We start from the raw sequence: 24,409 nt of genomic DNA on the forward strand, positions 1-24,409 counted from the left end.
TTAGAATGGTTGTAGGTTCCCAGCAATATTGAGCAAAAGGCACAGGGTTTTCCCACACACTTCCTGCTTCAACCCATGCTTAGCCTTCCCTATTACCCCCACCTTCCCTAATATCCCCTGCCATTATGGTACAGGTGTTACAACTGATGAACCTACACTGACATATCATCACCCAAAGTCCATAGTTTGCATTACAGTTACAGTTCACGTTTGGTGTTGTACATTCTATGGGTTTAGACAAATATAAAATGATGTATATCTACCAAAACAGTATCATATAGAGTAGTTTCATTGTCCTAAAAATCCTTTGTACTCACTAACTCCTCATAATCCCTGATCTTTTTTTTAATTATCCCCATAGTTTTGTCTTTCCCAGCAATTCATTTTGTTGGAATCATACAAAATGTAGATTTTCAGATTGGCTTCTTTCACTTAGTACTATGCATTTAAATTTCTTCCATATCTTTTCATTGATTGCTAACTCATTTCCTTTTAATGCTGAATAATATTCCATTGTTTGGATGTACCATAGTTTAATTACTCACTAACTTACTGAAGGACATTTTGGTTGCTTTCAAGTTTGGACAATTATGAATAAAACTGCTATAAATATTCATGTGCAGGTTTTTGCCTGGATGGAAGTTTTCAAGTCCTTTGGGTAAATAACTAAGAGCATAATTGCTGTCGCTGTGGGAAGAGTATTTTTTTTAGTCTTAGTAAGGTAATTGACAAATAAGATTATAAGATATTTAATGTGTGCCATATGTTTAGGTTTTAAAAAATCTTTTTGAATTTATTGAGATTTGTTTTATGTCCTAGCATGAAATCAATTTTGAAGAATGTTCCATTTGTTATGTTTAGTTTTGTAAGAAACTGCCAAACTATCTTCCCGAGGGGCTGTATCATTTTGCATCCCTACCAGTAATGAATGAATGTTCCTGTTGCTTCACATTCAGCATTTGGTGGTCAGCATTCCAGTCTTTGGTCATTGTGTAGTGGTATCTCATTGTTTTAATTTACATTTCCCTGATGACATATGATGTGGAGCATCTTTTCATGTGCTTATTTTCCATCTGTATTTCTTCTTTGATGAGATGTCTATTGAGGTCTCTCGCTCATTTTTTAATCAGGCTGTTCGTTTTCTTATTGTTGAGTTTTAAAATTTCTTTGTAGGAGTACCTGTGTGGCTCAGTGGTTGAGCATCTGCCTTTGGCTCATGCCAAAGATTGTGACTCTGGGGTCCTGAGGTCCTCTGCCTATGTCTCTGCCTCTCTCTGTGTCTCTCATGAATAAATAAAATCTTTAAAAAAAAAAGAAAAAAATTTTTGTATATTTTGGATAACAGTCCTTCATCAGTTATGTCTTTTGCAAAAATATTTTTCCAGTCTGTGCTTTCTGTTCTTGTTCACTTGACAGCATCTTTCATAGAGCAAGAATTTTTCATTTTTCATTTTTGAGTCCAGCTTAGCAGTTATTTCCTTCATGGATTGTGACTTCGGTGTTGTATTGAAAAAGTCACCATCAAACCCACAATTGTCTGGGTTTGTTCTTGTGTGATCCTCTAAATCTTCTTAACAATCCCTCAATCCCCATTTTACAGATCTGGGCATAGGGATGGTAAGTGATTCTTCAATGTAATAAGTTAGTAAGTCGTGGGACTGGATTCAAACACAGGATGCTCTCTCTTTACAGCTGCTGCCTCAAGAGCAACTCTCAATGGTGATCAGATTGGCTCTTGTCCAGGGTTGGATGAGGTCTCTGTCAACACTGAGATTCTAGGTCACAGATTAGAGCACACAGAAAAACGAGTACTCCCTTCGCCTTTTTTACTCAAAGACCTGCTGTTGAATTTTATCTTCATGGGCCTGAAGGGTACTCCCGTGTCATTTTCATTCATCCTTACAGACAGCTCACAGAGCATGATGACCTCTAAGATTTTGGCTGAACTGGGCAACTGAATCCCTCATTTTTGCTGGTAGGATTTGAGAGAATTTGGGGGGGATGGTGCATGACCAAATGGAGAATTAGTGAGTTTTTATGATGTTGTTATAAACTTTATGATGTGAATTGATTGTTTCATGTAGCCTCATAAAACAAGTCAGAGATGGTGGAGGGTGATTACATCACTCCCTCTGCCCTCCCAACAGAGATGAAGCCTTCTTTAGGGCTCAAGAGCTTTCCTGATGCCCCACTCAGGCCAGCCCAGTTTTCAGATCTTAATATGTTCCTGTAATAGGTGTGGAAAAAAATGAGGAAGAAGGGAGGAAACCCATTGGCCCAACTTGTTGCAATGCCATTCCTGGCAAAGATAAATGGCTAATGTCACAGGGAGAGCACCAAAACTTACAGAAACAGGTCTGTTTGGCCTGCATAGTAAATAAATAAGCCAGTTGCACATTTCTTGGATGGCCGGCAAAAAGTTTTGTTGTCATAGCAACTCCCCTCGGCATGTGCTTTGCTTATACAAGTTACAGCCTCTGTCCCAACCCCAAGCTACCTAAGGAGGAGGAGCTGGGCCTTGTTCATTCCTTATTTATAATTAGCTTCAAGTGAGGGGGAGGGACAGGCAGGGTTGCCTCCTGAGCAGGCTGCTTGCTTGAGTTACATCCACAAATGCCTCGGAAGCAGCAGGCTGACTGCATCGTTCTCTTCACATTCCTGGGTCTGTCTGGGCTGGTTGGTGCAGTTACCAGAACATACCACATTGGGATTGTGGAAGAATACTGGAACTATGTACCCCAAGGGAAGAATGTTGTTACTGGGGGAAGTTTTTCAGAAGACAAGTGAGTAAAGTTGGGGTTCCCACAGACTCCTGGGTTTGGTTTCTTTTTGATTCTACATGGAGAGGGTTATAGTCCTTGGGTCACTATAGTGGGGGTGACCTGATCTAAACCAAGTGGAAGGGTTTGTGTTTGTTTGGAGAGCCCACACAAGGGTGGGCATGTAATGTGGAAGAGAGATATTCTTGGCCCTACGTATTTGTTGAGCCACCTATGCACAGCCTTGTCTGTAAAGTGCTTTATACACAGCCAGGTGCCTTGAATAATAGCTTACTCTATAGAAGGACAATTTTCACTGAGCACCAGTAGGGACTTCTGGGGGGTTCTGGACTTAGTTTGTTTTTTAAAATACAAAACAAAAAAACAAAACAAAACAAAACAAAACAAAAACCCCAAAAAAGTAACTCTTGGAATGAGCATTTGAGAATTTTCAAGAATTCTTTACTGTTAAAAACCACTGTTTTCTCAGTTTTATTTTTGGAATGGAACTTCATAATTGGAGATAAGTATGCTGTAAGTAGTTATGTTTTGTTTTGGTTTAGCAATGCTTAAAGGGGGAACAGTTATAATAGATTTGACCGGTATTTCAACAGTTTTCCCAAGTACTCTTAGAAATGGCTTTTTCACTGGTAAGAAGATTGTTTCAACCACAATTTATTCAATCTGAGGGCAATGTTCTAGTCCCCAGGCCCATGGCATAGCTGGGTGAGATGGTGTCAGAGTGTTGTATGTCTCTGCTTTTTATTTTTTTTTGCAGAAAACAACTCTTGCTCTCCCTTTCTCCCTCAGGGTCCAGTGTCTTATATCCCTTATTTGTTCCCTGGAGCTCGTACTAAAATCACCTCCTGGCGCCAGAAGCTGTAATGCATACTTCCAATTTTGTGGTTCTTAGAACATCTTTTGAGATGTTCTGGCAGCTACTATCAGATATTTGGATATCCTGGCTTCTTTCTGATAGACAGAACCCAGTTCATTCAACATCCAAGTTCCATTTTCTAAAAACAACGTTAGTTGCTAAGATTCAGGAATACCATGGGGTTTTCCAATGAGTCTTTAAGGGTCCCACTGCCGTAGGGGAAGACCAAAGACCCAGTTGGCTTAGACACATAGTTTCCAGATTTCTAACAATACAAAGCTGGCATAGTCATGTTTGGTTATAGAAGGATGAAAATAGTGCCAGCCAGGCTGCCAAGAAACACTTCCTTAAGCTTTGTACCAGGAAACTTAATGTCCAGGGGGCACTTTCTGAAGAGAGCTCTGGACTTCTTTCGATCTCATATGTGACAAATGGAATGGGATTAAGAGGCTACCCTAACTGCCAGCATCATTCCCTAAGATTGAGTTCTGCTGTCCTCAAAAAGGGCTCAATAGAAAATAGTCATTGTGGGCAGCTACTGAACAAAAGACTGTTCAAGATGTGTATGCTGAGCATAATGAATAGTCTTTAAGCACAATGTGATATTGACTGCCTTTCCACATGGTTGAGTAAAAAGCTTAGAAGTCTATCTTTCTCCTAAAATGTCAGCATAGCTGTTTGTGAGCATTTATTCCGACCCAGGAGTTCCACCAGAGACTTTCAGTTCATTATTGTTTGCAGATGATCTTATTCCCACTTTACAAACCAGGAACTAGGGATCCCTGGGTGGCGCAGCGGTTTGGCGCCTGCCTTTGGCCCAGGGCGCGATCCTGGAGACCCGCGATCGAATCCCACGTCGGGCTCCCGGTGCATGGAGCCTGCTTCTCTCTCTGCCTGTGTCTCTGCCTCTCTCTCTCTCTCTGTGACTATCATAAATAAATAAAAAATTAAAAAAAAAAAAAAACAGGAACTAAGACCCCCGAGATTAAGCACTTGTTGGAGTTTACAGAATAAAGGCAGCACCAAAATCACATTGCTACAGAGCCTGGGTTTTTTTTGCCATGTAACCTGTTTCTTGATGAAGGCGATGCTTTCCCACTGAATTAAACTCAGCTTTGATGGAAGCCAAGGGTTCTAGTAAAAAGAACTTTCTAGAAAGTCCCAATTCTTACCAAAGGTAGGTTTAGTCTCATGGGTCACTCTTCCCAGAAAGACGTTGGAATGATCCCTGGTGTCAGTGGCCAGACTGGTTACCTGGGTTCATTAAAAAACCCAAAGTATTTTAAATACTCAAATGCTACAATGCTTTTTCCACAAAGCTGAGTGAAGGAAGAAATTAGGGACTGTTAATTGTTTCAGCCAGAAGATGGTGCTTTGAAGAACATACAATAAAGTGTCTGAAAATATTTATGGTGAAAAAGAAAAAAAAAAAGAATAGGCATGACTAAGACACAGTTTGGTGTCAGCTTAGAATAGGGTGGTTTAATAAATGCTGTGGTCCCACCTGAGAGGACTCTTGCCCTGTAGGCACAGCTGGGGTTCTAGACATCATGCCCATAATGCCCAAGTCCCCAAATGTTTCCTTCCAGTGTGTAAAGGGATGGTGTTTGTGCAGGGATGCCTCCTGACTCTTAAAAGGGAAGCCTGGGTTATTTAATGCATATTGGCTTTTATTAGCAATCATGTCTGGCAGTGCTACTGGTGCGGCAGGTGGTTCAGGGCAAGTCCCTAAGAAGGCACATTTGTAGTGGGCTGCTGACTCTTACTTGAAGAATACAGGACACAAGTCATGATTCACATGTGTCACAGCTGCCACAGGTGTCACAGGTGAAGATGCCACAATTGTGGGACTTATGGAGTTCAGTATGTGTAGTCTATCATGTGCCTTTTCCCCAGTAGCAAGGAATCATCTTGGATAATGTGACCATGCCTCTCATTAAGCCTCTGGGACTTCTTTTTTTTTTTTTTTTTTTTTTGCCTCTGGGACTTCTGAGGACAGGCTGCTGTTGAAGATATTCAGACCCAAACAACTGCCCGATATTTAGAGAGCCAGGTACCTAGTATCTCACTATGAGTGGGAAGAGCCTGAAATAGGAATCAAGAGAACTGATTTCAGTCCTTGCTCTGCCCTCAACTTGCTATGAAACCTTGAACATCTCATGCAGTGTCTCTGAACATCAATTTCCTTAATTTGTATTACAAGGGAGTTGAACTATAATCCCTAAAGTCACTTGAGAAGCATCATTCCAAGGATTCAAAAAACATTTTTGAAACAGAATGAAAAACTTACCTGATTCTCCAGTTCTAGAAAGATTTTTACAATGGTATGAGAGAGATGATTTGTAAATGTTCAGTCTAGGAATCCAACTTGGAGAAGATCTGAGAGTGGGGATATATGACAAATTTTGAAGTATTCTATATTTTTCTTTGCCAGTCCATTTTTCTCCTGTTCTTTAAGAATTATCTCCAATTCTTCATGCAAAAAGCATTTTCCCACAACTCTGGCTTATTCTGATCTGTTTCCTTCCTCACTGTTCATGGAGCTTGGCATCTTCCTTAAGCCTTAGACACAGCATTTTCCTCTCTCTACATTACTGTGTGGGTATTTGAGGTACACTGGTTGCCTCAGCAGCTGAAAGATAATCACTGTGTTGGCAGAGAGGGAGGCCCAGAGTATATTTAATCATGCCCTCTACCTGAGCTTTGACTGTGCCGATAATCCATGGAAGACTGAACACAAAGGTTTTCATTTAGAATCATTAAAAACCAATCACTTTGTCAATTTAGTTTTTCCTGTTGCCTAATCTTTGACTATGAGAATGGCAAAAATGAGGGGAACAGAATGGTGAGTGCCAAAGTTTCCGTGATGTAAAAATCTTGGAAACCAAAATTAGGCAGTGCCAAGAGCCTAATAAATCCTGATTCACACAGATTAGATAGGAAATAAATTGAGATCATTTTGCCAAGACTCCATAGCAGTCAGATGGTACAATTTAATTTTCCATCTTGGTACTTTTGCTTAATCACAGAGCTTAGAAATAGAATTTAGAGTGAATGGGTGACGGGCACTGGGTGTTATTCTGTATGTTAGTAAATTGAACACCAATAAAAAAATAAATTAAAAAAAAAAAGAAATAGAATTTAAACTGTAAACACTAACATTTCCTAGAAAGCATGAAATTTAGGCATTATATCCTATTTAGAAATATTTTACCCAGATGAATATATTCCCCCATTCCCTACTGGGCCTAATGGGGACACTGGGCTCCTTTGATTTGCCTGGGGATGCTGTCAGCATTTGATCCATTCATGCCTATCCTGTTCTGGCTCATAAAGTGCTTAATTAAGGTGTGCCTGTGCTTCGGTGGTAAAGCCTAGTCTTTAATGGAACCAGAGTGCTGGGGTCACCTTATTTAAAGCTACAATTCTCATCAAAGACCTCATTAGGCAACCAACACACATGCAGGATTTTTCTTCCCAGTGAAATGCAGAGTTTTCACATGTGCTAACTAGAAACACCCTTGGACATGAGTGAGGCCAACCATTGCTCAAACCCCAAGTTTTAGGTCTGTTAAGGAGTTTACTTAACCATATCACTGTGTCAGCCCAGTTGATGGCAAAGGATTTTGGGTACCCCCTTGAAGCGGACCCTAGGATGGGCATAAGGGAGAGACCTATATATCTGTTTGGAACAATAACTGATTGAAGGGAAGCAGGTAGGGGAAGACAGAGTCTTCTGTAGGCTTTTAAATAAAGGGAAGGGTATCATCTCATTTAGGCTTGATCTTAGAGGGTGACTTTCAAATTCCATCTTCTGTTGGATCAGCAGAGAAATCATGTGTTGGGTCTGATGCCATATGAATATCTCGGGGCTGCTGTTATTCCTCAGATTAGATAGTGATTGATTTGGGCTGCCTGGCAAGTGGAGACCAGAATAGAACAGCTTAAACGAGCTTCTGTATTCTCTCATAAAGGAATCCCAGAGATGAACAGTCCCAGGCTGGTGAGACAGGTAGTATGATAGGTTTTCGGGGGACTTCCATATTTTTGACCTATGATCCTTAGCATGTGACTTCACTCCTCAAGGAAGTTTATGGTCACAGTATGGCTGCTAGAACTTCAGCCCTCATGTCTATGTGCCAAGAAGTAAGAGGAAGGGAGAAGGTAGAAAGGTCTAAGTCCTGCGGCATTAGCCCATTGGCCTTCTAAAGGGCTCTCACGGAAACCCCCTACAACCAATTCTATGTATATCTCTCTGGATAATCAAAGCAACAAAAAGGAGGGGGTGGAAATATAGTCTTTTTGTGTTTTTGTTTCTGAGAAAAGTGGAATCTGATTCTGTTACTAAGAAAGAAGGGAACGTGAATATTGCAAGACAGCAGGCAGTCCCTCCCACCTTCCCCTACCTCAGTTCTCCCTGTTTCTCAACCTTCACAAACACCCTCTTAGTCTCCCTCTTCCTTTTTCCACCTCTAGAGAGTGGAGCCCCAAGTCCTAGTTAGTGGGATTTAAGAGAACTCACAGGCAGAATAACAGCTAAGTATCCCTGCGTCCTCACTCACTCTTGTTCCAGGCATTGTCATAAAAGCTTTCCATGCCAGGCAGGGGGTGAGAGATGTCCTGTCCCTGGGCAGGGGGGCCAGCAGGCCCAACGTGGGTTTCCTCAGCCAAGTGTAGCCCAGCAGTGGTCTAACAGAGATGCTACGGCAGCCTGATTGGCTAGGGAATGTAGGTGGGGGGCATCTCACATCAACTGACAAGCTTACAATTCTTGTTCTACCAACTGGGTAAGTAATTGAATCTCTTTTTGCCTCAATAAGCTCATGAGTAAAATGAGGATAATGATAGTACTTGCTTTGGGGATTTAAGAGTTTCCAGGGGCTGCCGTAACAAATTACCACAAACTGGGCAGCTTAAAACAACAGAAATTTATTCTGTTCCAGTTCTGGAGGCAGAAGTTTGAAATGAAGAGGTCGGCAGGGCCACATTCCCTCTTGGAGGCTTTAAGGGGGAATCTGTTTACTGACTCTTCCAGCTTCTGGTAGAAGCTGCTGGCAATCCTTGGTTCTGGTGGCATTGTTCTGGTGTCTGCCTGTATTTTCCTATCACCTTTTCTATGTGTGTCTGATCTTTTTCCTCATCTCAAAATCCTTAACTTAATAACATCTGCAGACCCTTTTTCCAAATAAGGGGATTAGGACTGGGAATTATCTTTGGAAGTCATTATCAGCCCACCCTCTGAGGGGATCAGGTGGCTCAGATGACACAGGATCTGTAAATGTGCCCAGATGCAGTGCCTGGCTCTGGGTTAGCATGCCAGAAATGTTAGTCATCATAATAGCTTTCCTATCACGAGGGGTCTCTGGACAGCAGGAGCTCTGTGGGAAAGAGACCACAAATGGTCACATTTCCATCTTTCTTTTTTTCTTTCTTTCTTTTTTTTTTTTTTTTTTTACTTTTCCATCTTTCTAATTAGAGCTTTGCCATAACTCCCACTGACTGAGCACTCACTCTCCCAGACGCTGTTCATGGGGCTTCCCACCGTCTTATTTACTCCTCATGATGGCCCTGTCATGGTCACCAGTTTTTAGCCAAGGAAACGGAGTTCAGAGATGTTACTTCTCCAGGATCTCACAGCATCAAGTAAGGAAGCTGGGATTCAAGTTAATTCTCTTTTCTATTTACTGTGTAAATTTGTTTTTAACCCCCCTGTGTGGGTTCTTATGGGCTTTTGTAGACATGAAGTGGGAGAAGGAAGAGCTCAAGACCTGAGTGGTGCCAGGGGAATCAGGGCAAGAGACTGTGTAGAGGGATGCATTGCTTGGATGGCTTAAAATATATCAATCTAATTAGGGAGGGCATGGCTATGCCCAAGTACAACAGGTAATCACCGTCTCCGCCCTCTTTTTTCCAAGTAGCCCTTGCCCCAATCTAATCCTATTTTCTCAATGTCCCTTCTCAAGCTCAGGCAACAATGTGGCTTGTCCTTCTTGTGACCATGATGGTCTCACACATTTGCTCTGACCATAGCCTCTGCTGCTGCTTGCCTTCACACCATCTCACCTCTATACACTCAGACCTGCAGGATCTATATGGTGCAGTTGTCACAATATGGAAAACTTGGTGCTGCTATTTACTCTCCAATGTGATTGTTTTGTCTTCCCAGCCAGATGGTAAATCTCCTGAGTGCAGGGATTGACATTCATACATCTCGGCCCCATTTTCTAGTTTAAGGTCCCATATAGTGTAGAGGTTTAATAATTGCTCAGTGGTTGAATGGATGAGGAAAAGATCTGACTGAAAGATTCAGGTGGTGGGGGACAGCGGTGCTGGTGAGGTGCACACCCACTGTGAGCCACCAACTCCTTGGAATCTGACCCTGAAACCCATCTCTGCACTGGTTAGATGATTCTCATGGGAAGATTTCTTCTAACAATGGTCAGTCTCACCTGCTCTCAGGAGGCATCTTCCTTCATGGTATTGCCCTTGGCCTTGACAATGTAAATGTTCTACATCCTCATTCTGTCTTTAAAGCAGTTTCTAATATGGAAACTTTCCAGCCCAACTGGATTTCTTTACAGCATAAAATAGATACCTCCTCAGTTTGAGTCAAAATATTAGAATGTTGGTTGCGGTTGAACTTGAGGGGTACTGATTGCTCAGTCCCTCACAGGGGGGCAAGCCTGTGGCTACACTATAAATACTATGAAGCCCATGAACACAGGCATTCTAACAAGTGCTCTACAGCTATGTCAGAAGCTTTCTGTGGATGCCTTCCTTGAAGTCACCCACTTTTATTTCTTGGGCAAGGGTTGCATTTTCCAGTACTCACAGGAGATGGGGCTTCTGTCCCACTGTTACAAATGCATCATGTGTTCTTAGGAGTGATTTGCTGCGGAGACACTAAAAAGATGGATTTCTCTTACTTTCACCTATCCCTGTCTTTTCCGCTTTGGATAGTTCCTATGGTTTCAAATAGTGACTATGTTCTAGTTTCAAATAGCTACTATGGCTTTTGTTTTGTACTGAGTACTATGGAAAAGTGATTTCCTGACTTGCATGTACATTCAGCATTGTATTAGTTAGACCTGATTAGGTTGTGCTCTAGCAACAAACAACCCCTAGATATCAGAGCCCTATTTTTCACCCACCCAGGTTCATAGAGGGTCACATGACTCCAAGACAACTGGCCTTTTGAGACAACTATTAAACCAGGCTGCTGGGATCTTGAAGCTTCACTAACTTCACTGGAGGCTTTCCCTGAACCATAGGATGTTATGGGGTCTTGTAATGGCAATTAAATGTCCTGGCCCAGAAGTGACACATGTCGCTTGCCAAAATCCCATGGCTCCATCTATCTGCGAAAGCTCTTTGTTCTCCCTTCTGCTGGGAGGAAAGAAGAATCAGCATGGGTAAGCACAGGGAAACTCTCTGTAAGAATTATTTGGTGAATTTAGGTAAAATACAAATGCCATGCCAGAATGTCTGATTCAGTTGCCTGGGGCCTGGGAACATAAATCTTTGGCAAATGTCCCAAATAATTCTGATCTGGCCAATACATGGGTGGACATTTGGGAACATTTGTTTTAGACAATCTAATCTCTTGGGGTGACTATTGGCCGTCTATGTGGTAAGACTGAGACTCGTCCAGGAATGTGCAAAACAAGTCAATATATATAATTCAATGCTAACATATGCAGCATATGTAATAAGTGCTGTGGGAAGTCAACAAATATTTCCCTCCTTCTGATATGCTTGCCTCTTTGGGTGGCTCTGCCAGACAACTCATGTGTGATAAGGAACTCTTACTCAGCATGCATTTGCATGTGTGTTTATACACGCGTGCATGCGCGCACATATGCTGGGAGCTCAGAGCAGAGTGGTGCGGTGGAGACTCAGATGTCCATCTTTCCTGCAGAGCCATTAGAATGACAAGGCACTCCCTATGAATAACCTCATTTTAGTTTTTTATCCATCAGGCTGAGCCTAGAGAGACACCAGTGATTTTGAATCTAATCCTTCCCTTGTCATTGCCTTACTGAGTGGCCCAGCATCAGCTCTAAAGTCAGGTAACTCTGCTTGCTCTGGGGCTGCTTAGCCAGCCTGAGGATGACTCAGTTCTTCCTCTGCTTCTTCCTCCTCCTCCTTCTGAACAGCCTGTTCAATTAGGATTGTATTCAACTGCTAGTTAACAGAAGCCTGGAAAACACTGGCTCAAATGTATTTTTTGACTTATGCAAAAAGAAAGTCAGAGGTTGGCAATCTTCAGTGGCCCAGATTCCTTTGGCTTTCCACTTAACCATCCATAGGGTATGACCCTCTTCCCCCTTCTCTCAAGATGGCTGCTGAAGCTCATCATCAGATCTCCATTTCAGGCATGAATAAGGGGAAGAGCAAAAAACTACAAGGGTCTCTGCCAGCTGAGTCCAGACAAGTACCACTGAATGACACATGCATATATCCCATTGGCTAAAAGTGTGTTTCATGACCATCCAGGCCTCAAGTGAGGGTAAGAAACATAAGAGCTTCTATTAAGAAGCCTCAGTGTCAAGCTTCTGGACTTTTTATCCCATTGCACAGGGAAGTTTAGGCTTCTGCTTCACAGAGCAGAAGAGGCAAACTCTTGTTCCCGGGCAGACACACACAGGCTCAGTGGATATACAGAGGGAGGAGGTGGGGTGTGCACACACCCAAATATGCCCCAAGTCCTCAGTTCCGACACCTGAAAGTGGACTTGTCAAGCCAGAGGTTGAGCAGTGATTCTCTTCCCTCCAACTCAGGCCACAGGCACTATGCTACCTCCTCAGGGCGCCCAGCCCCGCACAGAGGAGAACTCACCCGAACAGCACGCTTTGCGGAGGGAGCTATGCTTTCAGAGGGAGAAGGCACACAACAAGAGAAATTTGGCCACTCAGTTGTCAAACAGCCTGGACCTTCTTTTCTAAATAAGATGTGAGCTTGTTTTTTATTGTGAAAGTAAATGAGGTACAGAATAAAACACTCCCAAGGACAGAAGAGGGTGAACTTCTCATTCCTTCTTGCTCCTGCCTGTGGCCTCAAGCCCATGACCCAGAGGTTATACTCTTATAGTTTCCATGGCCAGTTTCCAAATGTCTTATTTTCTTTGCATATATGTATATAAACACATTGTTGAAAAAACACGGAAATGGGGCAGCCCCGGGGGCCCAGGGGCTTAGCATTGCCTGTGGCCCAGGGTGTGATCCTGGAGACCAGAGATCAAGTCCCGCATTGGGGTCCCTGCATGGAGCCTTCTTCTCCCTCTCCCTCTGCCTGTGTCTCTGCCTCTCTTTCTGTGTTTCTCATGAATAAATAAATAAAATCTTAAAAAAAACCCCACAGAAATGGAATCATACTTTATATGCTAATCTGCAATTTGCAATTTTCCATGTAGTGTCTTGGTGATTGTACCATATTGTCACCTATAGAACTACCTCATTCTGTTGTGTGGCTATGTGGTATGAGGGTACCATAATTTACTTATCCAGCCACCAGTTGAAGAGAATTTTGGTCTTTCCAGGTTTTTGCTACCAAAATCATTTTTAATACTTCAACCCTTTTGTCAGGATTCCTGTCTTGTAAGTCCTATTATCTGGGTGCTGAATCTAGCAGGTTGGAAAGAAAGAGCTCTGCTACCTCTGGGAAGACTAGTACTGTGGTTCCTGGCTCCTCTGAGGGGAGCCTCAGCCCATGGTTTTCCCATTTGTTTTAGGAACCTCCTGCTTACTGACTCCACTCCAAGGGCAGGGCCAGGGTTGACACATGTGGGTGGCTGAGCAGCCAGTAATCTGGTGCTCTGGGAAAATAATATTGGGGCTCCTTCAACTGATATTTGGAAAAATACTTGTTCAACTCTTATTTGGAGACAAGGCTGAGCCCTGAGGAGAGAAGGTGGCCTGGTGGTGGCAGTTTTTACCATCTCCTTGGTCACAAGAAGAAGCGATTTACTCTACAGCTCACTGGAACAATCCTTCTTGGAAGAGATTACAGTGACTACTTGCACACATCCCCTGAGGTCTCCTTCTTCCACCTCTCAAACCCCATTTGAGGAAGCTAATCCTTTCCAACCATATACAGTACTTGCCCTCAGAGAAGTTCCGGAAGTTGCGATTTTCTCCACTCCCAAAGTCATTTCCAGTTAATTTTATCCTCCCAGCAATGCCATCCAGCTCCCCGGTGATGTTGCAATGCCTTTTAGAGCTAAGGCCTAGCGGCTCCACATCTTAGTCTGGCTTAGCTGAGGACCCCCGGAAGTTCCCCTGTTTCGAAGGCCAAGGCCAGTCTCTTTAAAAGGGGCTTTATCGCTGACAGGGTTGACCATTGCCTGTGGTGGTCTGGAGTAGGCTGGATGCCCCAGCTGGTTCGAGCAAGGAAGTAATGATGTGAAGAAATCACTTCACAATTTGATTTTAAAACCATGCTACGTATGCTTAAATGTTTTTCTTTTAAATTTTGTTATACTGTGAGCTTCTGTTTATAAATTACAAAAAAGTAAGGCAGCTGCAAACCCTTTTTGTTAGCAAGGTCCCCGGGAGCAAGAAAAAAGTCTTTGGAAGGCAGGTCCAGCAATCAAATCTCATAAGGTCACAGGTTGGGTTTCAGGGAGGATCATTGGATATTTTCCAGTGTCCACCAGCTCTACCCTGGACCTAGCCATCATCAGATATAATGTCTTCTGTAGTTTGGTTACAAAGGGGACCTGACAAATGAACAGGAGTTCATTCCCTGTCTATTGCTGCTACGACACAACAACTTGGTGTATGGTCTTCCAGTACTGGTAGTACTATGTCATCCAGTTGTAGAGAAGGCCACACCCAGAGACCTCAAAGTAAGATGTTACCTGGCTGCCTGTGTAGAGGAAAGAGAGCAACTATGCACCAAGTATGCCTCCAACCCCACATCCACAGTAGACAACCTGAGTGTTTAATTCTTCCCTCTGACTGAACTCAAACTTGACTTTTTTTTCTAAGCAGTCACTACCAACCAGTCAGATTTGATGCACAAGTTAAAACCTATTTACCATCCTGGGCCTAGAAAATATTCAAAGTTGGGTATGACAACACAGACTTTTCTGCAAATATAGTCTGCAAAATTATCACTTGCCAATCTGGGATCAAATTCAAGGCTTTTCTTTTTCTTTATTCCAAAGTCACTAAGCACCAACACTTCCAGGCACTCAGCACTACAATAAAAAAGGTATTTGAGGGATTTTTGTCTTCAATTAGCTCACAAACCAGAGATATACATACCTTACTGTAACACGTTTTGGCAAGTATGTTATTAGTGCTTGATCTGTGTGCGTACGGAAGGGGAAAGGAGGAAGAGTTTGAACTGATCTGGAAGGGTGCTTGGCAGATAGAGAATGAGGGATACCATCTTGACACAGGAAAAGAATGTGTGCAAGTTTTGGAATGTTGAAAGGATGCAGCATGTTCTGGGAAGGCTGAGCATGATGCCTGATGGAAGGGTGAGGCCATGGGAGGTAGGCAAAGAGGGTATGAGGAAATGAGCCTGGAGAGATGTACCAAAGCTGGGCTAGATGCACCAAAGAAGATTGCTCCTGATTTGACTTGAGCACTGGATCCCTGTCCCCTGCTTGACCCAGGCACCCTCTCCTCCATCTGCCTGCACTTCTATCTTCTGCTCCATGGTGGGCTGCTTGTCTGGCCACTTGACACACTGCTCTTTTCATCCTGAAAAGTCTGTAGGGTGGGCAAAGCTGCCATTCATACTAGAGACTGCTGGGGAGCCTTGTAGCAGGAACTTCTTAGGAGCTTGTATCTGAGTCACTGGTATACAAACATTGGATAATCTCTTTGAGGAAATGAGGATGAGGCCCTGAAAATATCTTGTCTTTGGCTTTTTGATCTATAGTGCTTCCCCCAACCTTACTGAAGCAAACATAAATCCATTAGTCAATACAGAGCCTCTCAGACCTGGTGTGATTCTAGCAACTCAAATGGCACTTAATCATATACTGCTGTATGTCATTACCTAATTTTCCCACTAGGTCATAAACTCTTTTGTAGCCTTGTATAGCATGTAGCAAAGTGCTGGGATCGTGATAAAATACATGCTAAGTGTTTGTTGAATGAAAACGTGAAGGGGAATGTGTTGAATGAAAAGGGGTAAATGGACAGTGAGACTTTAGAGTATTCTGTTTAGCTTTGGTTTTGTTGTGAATACTCTTTGTGTCTTTTGGCTTGCCACTTAACTCTCTTAGCCTCAGGTTCCTTACCAATAAATTGAAGATAATCTCACCATCTCTACTGGGTTACAGGGTTATTTCCAACACCAAATAAGAAATCATACATGCTAGCACTTTATGAACTGTTACAGTAAGCTATTAGGATTTTCTCTTAATGTCATATAATTATAAAATATTTCCTTCTTACTTTTAGGCTTGCAACCTTATTTCTCGAAAGAGGGCCCAACAGGATAGGTGGTCTTTACAAAAAGGCTGTTTACAGACATTATACAGATGAGACGTATTCCACAGAGATTCCCAAACCTCCCTGGCTCGGATTCCTGGGCCCTATCTTGAGGGCTGAAGTGGGTGATGTGATTGTCATTCATTTGAAGAACTTTGCTTCCCGACCCTACTCTTTGCATCCACATGGTGTTTTCTACAACAAAGATTCAGAAGGTAAATATCAATCCTCTATTATTGGTGTCTTGTCTCTATTTCATAAGGCAATTGTCAGCTACAGTTAAAGGGATCTAAGAGACAATGATTACAGATTTTCCTTTGTCTTTTCCCCATATCCTTCTCTCCTCATCTCCATCTGTTCCCCTGATAGAGAAAACTTCAACAACACTATCAACCACCTTGATCTAATTGGCATCTACAGAACATTCCAACTAATACACCTTCTTTTCAAGATTGTGTGGAACACTCCTCAGGATAGACAATAGACTGTGCATAAAATAAATCTAAAATTTAAAAGAATGGATAGGATGCAAAGTATATTCTCCAATCACAAAGGAATTCAATTTAATATAATCAGTAAAAGAAATCTTGCAAATTCTTGCAAACATTTGGAAATGAATAGGGCACTTCTAAATAACCTATCGGTCAAAGAAGAAATCACAAGATAAATTGTAAAATATTTTGAATTGAATAAAAATGGAGACAATCATACCGAAATTTATGGTATACAGCTAAAGAAGTAATTAAGAGGAGATTTAGAGCTTTGCATACTTATGTGAAGAGAGAAGAAAAGTCTCACACCAGTAACATAAGTTTCTACCTTAAGAAACTAGAAAGCAAAGAGGAAACGAAACCTAACGCAAGCAGAAAGAAGGAAATAATAGGATTGGAGCAGAAATTCAAAGAAGGAGAAAACAAATAATATAAAATAGATTAAACCAAAATTTGGCTCTTTGAAAATTAAAAATTTCCTTTGAAGAAAAGTCCAAGCTCAAATTATTTCATTTATAAATTCTATAAATGACTAAAATAATAATAATTCCAATCCTTTGCAAAATCTTTTGGGAAATAGAGGAATATTTCCAAATTCATCCTATGAGGCGAACGTTAAGACCAAAGCCAGATAGGGATCCCTGGGTGGTGCAGCGGTTTGGCGCCTGCCTTTGGCCCAGGGCGCGATCCTGGAGACCCGAGATCGAATCCCACGTCGGGCTCCCGGTGCATGGAGCCTGCTTCTCCCTCTGCCTGTGTCTCTGCCTCTCTCTCTCTCTCTCTCTCTCTCTCTCTCTGTGTGACTATCATAAATAAATAAATAAAAAAAATTAAAAAAAAAAAAAAGACCAAAGCCAGATAAAGACATCACAACAAAACTACAGACCAGTATTCCTCATAAATGTAGACAAAATATTAGCAAAAAATTCCTAACAAAATATTAGCAAACAGAATTATAAGGAGAGCTATATACCAGGCGAATTATACACCATGACCTAATGGAATTTATCCTATGATTGGAAGGTTAGTTTAACACTAAAAAATAAATGCATCCTGGGGAGCCTTACCCAACTCCTTATTTTTCAGCTTAGGTCATGATCTTGGAGTTTTTGAGACTGATCTCTGGATCAGGCTCCACTCTGAGCATGGGTCCTGCTTAAGATTCTCTCCCCCTCTGCCCCTCTCGCCCACTGACAAGCTTTCTCTCTTTCTCAAAAATATGTAAATAAGTAAAACTAAATGAATGTAATGCAACATATTAATAGAATAAAGGACAAAAACCACATGACCATCTCAAAGGGTACAGAAGGGCATTTAACAAAATCTAGTATTTATCAAATTAAAAATTTCCAACTAACTAGGAATAGACAGGAAATTCCTTATCTTTCTAAAGGTTATCTAAGAAAAATCCACAGCTAATGCCATGCTTAATAGGACAGAGACTGAATGATCTCTTCATAAGATTAAGAGCAAGGCAAGAATGTCTGCTCTCACCACTATCGTTAAATATTATTCTGAAGATTCTAGCCAGTGCTAGACAATCTGCTAGCAAAAAACTCACTCAGCCTTTATTTATCTAGAACATCTTTACTAACCTTCCTTTTTGGAGGGATAGTTTGCTGGATAGGGTATTCTCCGTTTGCATTCCCCCCAGTCGCCCCAGCACTTTGAATGTATTATCTCACTGTCTTCTTGTCTCCATTCAGATGGGAAGTTGACTGTTAATCATGTCAATGCTCCCACAAATGTGATGAGTCTTTTTTCGCCCGCTTCCAATATTACCTCTTTGCCTTTTTTTCCTAACAATTTGACAACAATGTATCTATGTATAGATTCTTTGTATTTATCTTACTTGTGGTTCATTATGCTACTTTGGTGTGTGGATTAATGTTTTTCATTAAGTTTGGAAAACTTTGGGCCATTATTTCTTTAAACATTTTTTTCCTGTCCCGTTTTCTTTCTTTTCTCCTTTGGCAGGTTTCTATTGCACCTGTTAATAGACTTGATGTTGACCCACAGGCCTCTGAGATTATGCTTATTTTCTTCAAGCTTTCCCCCCCTTTTTCAGATAGCATAGTTCTATTGATCTATATTCAAGTTCACTGATTCTTTTGCCATCTTGAATTTGTTGTCAAGACTCTCTAGTGAATATTTTATATCATTTATTGCACTTTTCAATGCCAAAACTTCAACTTTGTTCTTTTTTATAATTTCTACCTCCTTGTTGAGATTTTTTCATTTGTTGAATCATTTTGTCCAATTTCTCTTTAATTATTTAAACATGATTTGTTTTAATTGCTTGAACATTTTTTTAAAAGATTTTATTTATTTATTCATGAGAATACATAGAGAGGAGAGAGAGAGGCAGAGACACAGGCAGAGGGAGAAGCAGGCTCCATGCAGGGAGCCCAACATGGGACTCGATCCCAGGTCTCCAGGATCACACCCTGGGCTGAAGGCGGCGCTAAACCACTGAGCCACCCGGTCTGCCCTGCTTAAACATTTTTATAATAGCTGCTTTAAAGTCTATTTGTTAAATTTCACATCTAGAGACACTTTATGATAATGTGTATTGACTTTTCTTTGAGAATGGGTCATACTTTCTTGTTTCTTTATATGTCTCATTTTGTTGTTCTTGTTAAAAACTGGAAATTTTTGAGCATATGTTGAAACAACTCTGGATTCAGGTCCTTCCCTCATCCAAGGTTGTTTTTTTCTTGCTTTGATTTTTTAAAAAGGATGTTATTTATTTATTCATGAGACACACACAGAGACAGGCAGAGACATAGGCAGAGGGAGAAGCGGGCTCCCTGTGGGGAACCCGATACAGGACTTGATCTTGGACCCTGGGGTTCACACTCTGAGCCAAAGGCAGATTCTCAACCAGGCATCCCTTGGTTTGCTCTTTTGTTTAGTAACTTGCCTGGGCTAAATCCGTGAAATCTGTTTTCCCTGTAGTGTGAGGCTGCCAAGGTTTCTGCTCTTTTTTCTTCCTTGTGTTTATTTTGAAGGCTGGCTGCTAAGGGGTCAGCTCTAAATCTGATTAGCTTTGAAGTCAGCAGATGCTTGGACAGAGGTTGTGCTTAAGTATCATTAACTCCTCAGTTCTTTGGAGTTGGAATTGTGGGTAGATAGAGAACCCACTCAAAGTTTAGGTGGTTCTTGTCTGCCTTGGATTTTAGTTTTTGTTGGGCCCTTTGCTTCTCCTCTTTGCAAGCACACAGCATTAAAGTCAGCAGGAAAAGGCAAATAATTGATGTTCAGTAATTTTTCAAGCATAAACATTACTGGATGAATTTATTTAATTTCCAGGGCAATGGAATGGTTGGTATTTTTCAATTTCATTCAACTTTATGTTACTTTTGGGGGAGAGGATTTGCTGATGCCTTCGCTCTCTTTCGATGAATTTTTCTCTTCACTACCATTCCAAGTTTGCTAATCTGAAAGCCCCTGCTCAGTTCAACTTAGTGTTTACTATGAACTAGACTTATTGCTGGATACTGGGGCTGCAAAAATGAGTAAATACATAGTTGTTGCTTCCAAGATTTCACCTGAGAAGTGGTAGAGAATGAACTCAGAAGTTGGTAGGTAGAATTAACATTGATTAAACAGTCCCCAATTTGCTAATCCCTATGCTAGAGCTCTTACATACAATATCTCACTTAGTAATGGAATTAGTTGGTGCTTTTTTGATCTCCATATGAAATATAGTTATGTATTAGGACTATTTAAAAATAAATTTTATTGTTTTTTTTTAATTCAGAAAAGCATAAAGGGGTAAATGCCTCACATTCTGATTCCCTATATATCCACTAAAATGAGCTCAAAACAAAAGATTAAACAAAAAGTAGTATATGAACATAGAAAATTTTAAGAGTACAAAGATGTATAATAAGGAAAGTAAAAATTCTTCATACTTGTCTCTTACCAGAAAAGCAATTGCCTTTAAAAATGTCTCATAAATTTCTCTTAGAAAAATTCCTGTACCTATATGTGAATGTGTGTGGTTATGTGTATGTATATACTTGTTCATTTGTAAAAAAAAGAGATTATACTCTAAGGTTGTTATGTAGTCTCTTTTTTCATTTTTACTTCATGTTGGAGATTTTCTCACATTAGCACACATAGACCTTCTTTTAAAGTTGTGCAATATTCTATTGTATGAATGTACCAGTTTAGTACATTGATGATTATTGATGATTAATGATGATCATTTAGGTAACTTTCAGTTTGGGGTTGATACCAGCAATTCTATAGTGAATTTTCCAGTACATTTATTTTGGAAAACATTTTCAAGAATGTTAAATTCTTAAAAGTAAAATTGCTGGTTATATTCATTTTCTTTCTTTTCTTTTCTTTCTTTCTTTCTTTCTTTCTTTCTTTCTTTCTTTCTTTCTTTCTTTCTTTCTTTCTTTCTTCTCTTAGGAATTGGCAAATTGTCCTCCAAAAAATTGCACATTTAGTATTCCACCTTTTGTTCATGAACTGGCCTGTTTCTCCTACAACTTCAACAATCCTCAATAGTCTCAAATCTGATGGGGTGAAAACTTGTATATTTTGATTTATAAAAGCCCACACATTCTAGAATACCAAATGAATGTTTTAAAAATATTCTCATATTGTTAATGTTACCATTGCTCAAAACCCTTGTCAAATCAAAATCCCTTCCTAAGAATAACTTTCAGAACAACTTAAAAAGCAACCCACCCCGAAATCACTTTTTACTTTATATCCACGGTTTATTTTGCATCCTAAATCATCTACCTCATCTTCAGTGGTGACACCAAGGATTTGTTTGGGGACTCCAGCCTTTCCTTTCAATAATAGCCATCAACACCCGCCAATAATAATGAGCAAAAACAAAGCACATAAATAAATTGTGAATAAAAGAGTCTCTAGAAAAATTGGTGTTTGTATTGATTTATATCATATAAGCAAAACAAAATGAGTGAACTCATCTTCATGAGTTGAAGCTTCTAGACAAATCCACTACCCACCCATCCTCCGCCAGCTACCGATACTCAGTCTCTCCATTTATAAGCTCAAAAGCTTCCAAGCCATGCATATTATTCACAGGACCTTGGTGTATGGTGTCATGTACAGTTGTGCCAGTCATTTATTATTTTATTCAACACATATGTGCTGAACATCTACAATACTAAGCACTGGGGTAGATCTTGCATATAAAATGAGCAGAAAGAAATCTGGTTTTGTGGAAATTACAGTCTAATGTGAGAGACAGACATTAATCAAACAATTATATACATAGTGTTATGCATATTTATCTAAAATCTTGGGCAGGTGCTATGAATGAATAATAACTGATGTTTTCTGCAAACTTACTATATACCAAGTGCTGTGATAAATGTATCATAGATCTTATGTCATGTAAGCCTCAGCAACTCTATGAGATAGGTGTGATAATTATCATGAAGCCAAGCCTCCTAAAAGAGAAGGAAATTGCCCAAGTCACAGCTAACAAGTGATAGAGATAGGATTTGATTCCAGGCAGTCTAACTTCAATGGCTGTGAACTTAGCTACTCCCTGGCTCTACCGCCCTAATTTGTGTGAATGCGTTTTAGAAAATTGATCTAGTCCAAGGGATTCAGGATTGTAGGTTTGTTGAATAAATTGGTGAACAAGTGAAAGAATGAAGAATGAACTTGGAGTGTATCCACATCCATCTCCTTGGACCCTCATTCTCCAGCCTTCTTCCCAGTGCTATCCAACTCCTCCCAGTCCTTCCAGGCTCCTACCTTCTATCTAGGTGGTTATCAAATTAGTTTTAGCAGTAGACTTTCCTTAATTGAAAAATATGATGCAGGGCAGCCCTGGTGGCGCAGCAGTTTGGTGCTGCCTGCGGCCTGGGCTGTGATCCTGGGGACCCTGGATCGAGTCCCACGTCGGGCTTCCTGCATGGGGCCTGCTTCTCCCTCTGCCTGTGTCTCTGCCCCCCCACCTCCCGTGTCTCTATGAATAAATAAACAAAATCTTAAAAAAAAAAGAAAAATATGATTCAATCTTACTTCACAAAACAGAAAGAGAATGCCATGCCTATGTGCCCCTATCCTCTCTGTGGGACCCCCTCACCTAGTAAAACCCATTATGTTCAACACATCACCCTATTTTACTCTCCAGTTGTCCCATGTGCTAATAATTGCTATTCTGATCTGCTCAAACAAAACTGTAGTATCTCTGGAGGAAACCTGAAAGTCTTACTCTTCCTTCCTATCTTTCATGAGAACTCAAACAGGTACTGAATCTATAATAAGTGCCCAAGAATTTCATTATTTCTTCTACTGTTTCTATCCTTCTTCTTTTTTTTTTTTTAAAGACTTTATTTATTTGAGAGAGAGAGAGAGAAAGCACAGGTGTGGGAAAGGGGCAGAAGGAGAGGGAGAAGTAGACTCCCCACTGAGCAGAGAGCCCAATGTGGGGCTCAATCCCAGGACTCTGAGATCATGACCTGAGCCAAAGTCAGATGCTTAACTGACTGAGCCATCCAGGGGCCCCTCTCCTTTCCTTCTTGAATTGATGTTAAGTAAGGTGGATTCAAATCTTCCTGATTGGTTACAAGAAGCCTATCAGAAGGGGTCCTTATGAACATTTATTAAGCATCCGGTTTTGTGCAGGATGCTTTGTGTACATTGTATAAGCTAGTTTTCACAACCCTGTGGGGTAGGTATCAAAGTTCTAGCTTCACTGGTAGAAAGCCAAGGTATTGAGAATTTAAATAATTTGTCTCAATCCCGCAAGAAATAAATTTTGAATCATATATGTTTGATTCCAAAGCTCTACACTGACCACTATAGCATGCAATCTCTGTATGTTAACTATGCTTTATCGTTTCTTGAAAGGAGCTCTATACCCAGATGGAACATCCGGAAGGAATAAGAATGATGATATGGTTCCTCCTGGCAAAAACTACACCTATGTCTGGCCAGTAAGAGAAGAATATGCCCCTGCTCCAGCAGACGCCAACTGTCTGACCTGGGTGTACCATTCACACATTGATGCTCCTAAGGATATCTGCTCTGGGTTAATTGGCCCGCTCCTGGTGTGCAAGGAAGGTAAGGAGCCCCTCCCTCCCAATACACACACACACAGACACACACAGAAGCCTATTCCCAGATGTGTTAAAAAGTGTTTTGCTTACCTCCCTTGTTCCATATGGAAGATGTCTCTCCTTCCAAGCATTCTGTAAGATTAGAAAGATTTTTCTAACATGGAAGATCCATCTGACACCACAAAAGGGTCAATAATTCAGACTTCTGTCAAAGAACCATCATCGTATTCCGAAGCTTATATGCTTTAAAAAAACCAAACCAGGGCCCTACCATATTGATAGCCACTCATGCCAGCTTGACACCACACATAAAGTAGAAAAATGTAGCCAAATGGCCAGGTTTACTTTTGCTTTAATATTTCACCCTCATGATCACTTTGTGATTTGTTCCCTATTAATCAAGGTAGTGTGTCTGTGCTGTCAGTAACACTGGCTCCCTTCAGGAGCAAGGTTTTCAAGTCTGGTTGTGAAGACTTCTGTTTTATGACTTTCCTCTTCTATGACTCTGTCATTTCTATTAAAATCCTTTGCTGCTGGGGATCTCTGGGTGGCGCAGCAGTTTAGCACCTGCCTTTGGCCCAGGGCGCGATCCTGGAGACCCGGGATCGAATCCCGCATCGGGCTCCTGGTGCATGGAGCCTGCTTCTCCCTCTGCCTATGTCACTGCCTCTCTCTCTCTCTCTCTCTCTGTGTGTGACTATCATAAATAAATTTAAAAAATTTTTTAAAAATCTTTTGCTGCTTTCATGTTGCAGTTACTTTTGTT

The 24,409-nt window shown here is 41.0% G+C and overlaps 1 protein-coding gene across 1 annotated transcript in view; it reads left to right on the forward strand.

The window, feature by feature from the left end:
• Window positions 1-2,606: 2,606 nt before the first annotated feature.
• Window positions 2,607-24,409, forward strand: part of HEPHL1 (hephaestin like 1) — a 93,856-nt gene continuing 72,053 nt past the window's right edge. Inside the window, exons 1-3 of the mRNA XM_072795021.1 lie at window positions 2,607-2,783; window positions 16,056-16,300; window positions 23,435-23,647. Of these exons, the coding sequence (XP_072651122.1) occupies window positions 2,614-2,783; window positions 16,056-16,300; window positions 23,435-23,647 (628 nt within the window). The 5' untranslated portion in view covers window positions 2,607-2,613. The remainder of the gene's footprint in view (window positions 2,784-16,055; window positions 16,301-23,434; window positions 23,648-24,409) is intronic.

This window comes from Canis lupus, chromosome 23 (genome assembly GCF_048164855.1).
Source record: "Canis lupus baileyi chromosome 23, mCanLup2.hap1, whole genome shotgun sequence".
Lineage (NCBI taxonomy): Eukaryota > Metazoa > Chordata > Mammalia > Carnivora > Canidae > Canis > Canis lupus.